This window comes from Engraulis encrasicolus, chromosome 23 (assembly GCF_034702125.1).
Source record: "Engraulis encrasicolus isolate BLACKSEA-1 chromosome 23, IST_EnEncr_1.0, whole genome shotgun sequence".
NCBI classification, from domain to species: domain Eukaryota; kingdom Metazoa; phylum Chordata; class Actinopteri; order Clupeiformes; family Engraulidae; genus Engraulis; species Engraulis encrasicolus.
This window is the reverse complement of record NC_085879.1, coordinates 51158601-51161798: the sequence shown is the minus strand read 5'-3', so window position 1 is coordinate 51161798 and position 3198 is coordinate 51158601. Positions and strand designations below refer to the sequence as shown.

The 3198-nt window shown below is 42.4% G+C and overlaps 1 protein-coding gene across 1 annotated transcript; it reads left to right on the top strand.

Annotated features, from left to right (window-relative positions):
• Window positions 1-238: 238 nt before the first annotated feature.
• LOC134440073 (GTPase IMAP family member 4-like) lies at window positions 239-2199 on the top strand. The gene is made up of 2 exons (XM_063190002.1): window positions 239-413; window positions 864-2199. The coding sequence occupies exons 1-2, from the start codon at window positions 239-241 to the stop codon at window positions 1610-1612; spliced, it is 924 nt and encodes a 307-aa protein (XP_063046072.1). The 3' UTR covers window positions 1613-2199.
• The last annotated feature ends 999 nt before the right edge of the window (window positions 2200-3198 follow it).

Sequence of the window (3198 nt, the reverse complement as noted above, 5' to 3'; positions counted from 1 at the left end):
TGTCCTTTCAAGGGTTTCGGATAGGAAGGGAAGCAGTGAGACAGGCCGCTAATTTTTTTCAATTTGTGCTGGGTTGAGTGTAGGCTTCTTCAGTAGTGGCGTTACCGTTGCTTGTTTGAAGGCAGATGGGACATGCCAGGGGACAGTGAGGAGCTTATGATGTCATTGCTGGGACTACTGTTGGGGCAATGTCTTGAAGGAGGTTTGTAGACACTGGGTCCAGTCAGCAGGTAGTGGAATGACTCTATGTGATGAGTTTAGAGACATTGTCTTCAGAAAGTTAAGTACAGTGAATGTGGTTTCCTTTGATGAGTTCTCAGAGAAGAGTGATGAGTTGCAGAATTGCCTGCTGATGTTTGCTACCTTTTCAGTGAAAACGGTGGCAAAGTTCTCTTCAGGGGTTGAGATCTGTGGTAGCTGGAGGGGGGGGGGTTGAGCAGTAACTTGAAGGTAGATAACAGTTTCCTTGAGTCTGTAGTGTTGCTGATCTTGTCGTTGTAGTAGACAGTTGTTACAGAAGTGGTGAAGGAGGCTAGCCATTGACCTGATTACTTATACAGGCCTTATGATGATGGTTCCAGTCAGCCATGGTTAGGTTTGGGAGACTGTGCAGGTTTAGTGGCACAAGTTGTCCAAGCAGGCGTTCAGTGTAGAGCTGTGTGACTCAGTGACAGTGTTGACATCTAGTGAGGAGAGGCAATTGCTGGTACAAATTGAGTAGGTGAGAGTTTGCATAGATAGCGTCTCTATTTGACCACCGCAGGAGGTCCAGACTGTTACATAGATTTTTGACAATAAAGTACACTTGACTTTAATTGAGAATTTACACAAAGCTATTGGGATGAATTGAATTGTGTTCACAGGTCCACCCCTGATGATCGTCCTGATTGGGAAAACTGGAACAGGGAAGAGTGCCACAGGAAACACCATTCTGGGGAGAGAAGCATTTCTCTCCAGACCCTCGGATACATCGGTCACATTTTCATCTGAGCGATTATCCAAGTTTCCTTTCCAAGTTTCCTTTCCAAGTTCACGTGAAATAGTGGTGGTTGATACTCCTGGTGTGTTAGACACAAATAGAGATGAAACGGAAGTTGAAGAGGAGATCCTTCAGTGCATTAAGTTGTCCGCCCCAGGTCCCCATGCCTTCCTGCTGGTCACACCAGTGGGTCGCTTCACTAAAGAGGATCAGATTGCAGTCAGGGCCCTCCAGGAGCTCTTTGGGGAGGAGGCGAAACCCTATATGATTGTCCTCATCACCCGTAGGGATGACCTTGATTTTGATCGTCAGGGGTTAGAACAGTTTGTGCGCATGGCCCCTAGGGAGCTACAGGAGGTGATCAGCAGCTGTGGAGGGGGATGCCATGCGTTTAACAACAAGGAGATCAGTGACAGGAGTCAGGTAGATGAGTTGGTGAAGAAAATAGATGAGATGGTGGCAGCTAACGGAGGACATCACTTTACTAATGAGATGTATGAGGAGACAACCAGAGTCATGAAGGAAAGAGGTCTTGAGTGGAATTCAAACCAGATAGACCAATACTTGTCCTTCCTCCCTCGCCTCCAAAAGAGGGTAGACCAATTTCAGAAACATCTCAATCAGAAACACTGAATGTTAAATTCTGTATGATAACATCATGATATGCTTCCTGTAACTTCTTCAGTTTATCTGTAAGGTATTTACACCATACGTAGAGGAGCTGTGTAAAAAGGAGTATAATAGGCTCTGAGGACATTAACTTTAACTTCTTCTGTGCACTTATGGAACCCACAGGCTAACATATTGGCTTGTGCACATAATTTACAACACTGACGCTGTAATAGTATTATTAATCATCTTATTTTTGGTTATAATTTCCCCTGCTGGCCAAGAGCAACTGACAAATGTGTGCTTTAGCTATGGAACCTTATTGACATTACGTTTAATTATTAAAAGTAGTTACATTTTAATTGTTTAACCAATGAGAATCAAAAGCAAAACTTTATCTCTTTCTTGCTGTTTCACTGCTCTCCCAATGTTGTTAATACACTCTGTTATCTTTATCCCATCATCATTGGTGATCTGTGTGATGACAACTATATACCCACCGCTCATCCAACTTTAAACTGGCTAAGATTTGTGGCTAGGTCATCCATGTATCAATTGAATAAAGCAGTTGATAAAACTCCACCCTGTCTCACCCCATTAGTAATGTATAAGAATGCAGATATACTATTGCCCCATCTAATTTGCATATATTGTTTTGTGTACTAGAACTGTAAGAATCATATCAGGTGGGACGTTTCTGTTATCAAGGAATCAATTAATGACAATATCCACGTAGCTTATCTCTGTTTGTCATAATATTAAAGTAAGCTTAACCTTACTACTGCACCCATGTGTAAAGGTTTTTGTTTCATTACTTTGAATTTAAGTTTTACTCTATCCTATATCTACTGTTGTTATGGCTCGATCTGTTATCTCCCTATTTTTGCATAACCAGGCTTTAGACAAAGTGTAATGCAATAACATGGAGCAGGATATGTGAGATACTAGTGTCTGGTTGCATGGTAGGTGGACCCAAGGAAGGAACATCAGCATTAGCTTACTGACGAGGGGGCAAGTCTTGTAGATGTGGCTACCCCAATCCTTGGCTCCCGAAGCCCACCAGCGCAAGCGGTTCGTTTTCGTTAGTCCATTCAACATACATGAGTAGGTCCACTTCCCGGCTCACGCCACATTCTTCCACCAGCAATACAGTACAAATAAGATCCAAGTGCACCAGGAGTTACGTCGACTGTAGGCCGACTCTCACTCAGCTGCCCGGCATCACCATCAATTCACCACCATATTCACCTGCCCTTGGCTTATATGGGCCGTCTCAACCCAAAAAACAATGCCGTTTCCCCTTTGGGCTAAGTGAGGTGTGTCATATGGTAGTGTCGTGTATAACCTACATGTGATGACCTCTCCCTAACCTCTCCTATAGTAACACTGTGCTCACGGCATGTGTATATGTATTGTATGTATTCATCCAAATTTTTTATTTTATTACATTATATCATTTTTTTATATATTGTTAGTCGCCTATTCATCTTCCTCTAAATAATTGCATTTGCTTTAGTAGGCTATGTCTACTACATTAACATTTTTTAAATCTTGATAACATTTTTTTTAAACAATCACAAATGAACCACTCCCCAGTATGCGCTTCTAAA

What these genes read in the sequence shown, in the direction of transcription:
- LOC134440073 (XM_063190002.1), top strand. Translation starts at nt 239, where the DNA reads ATGACTCTATGTGATGAGTTTAGAGACATTGTCTTCAGAAAGTTAAGT. An exon ending in TTCAGGGGTTGAGATCTGTG is followed by an intron (nt 414 to 863) that starts GTAGCTGGAGGG and finishes TTGTGTTCACAG; the next exon opens with GTCCACCCCTGATGATCGTC.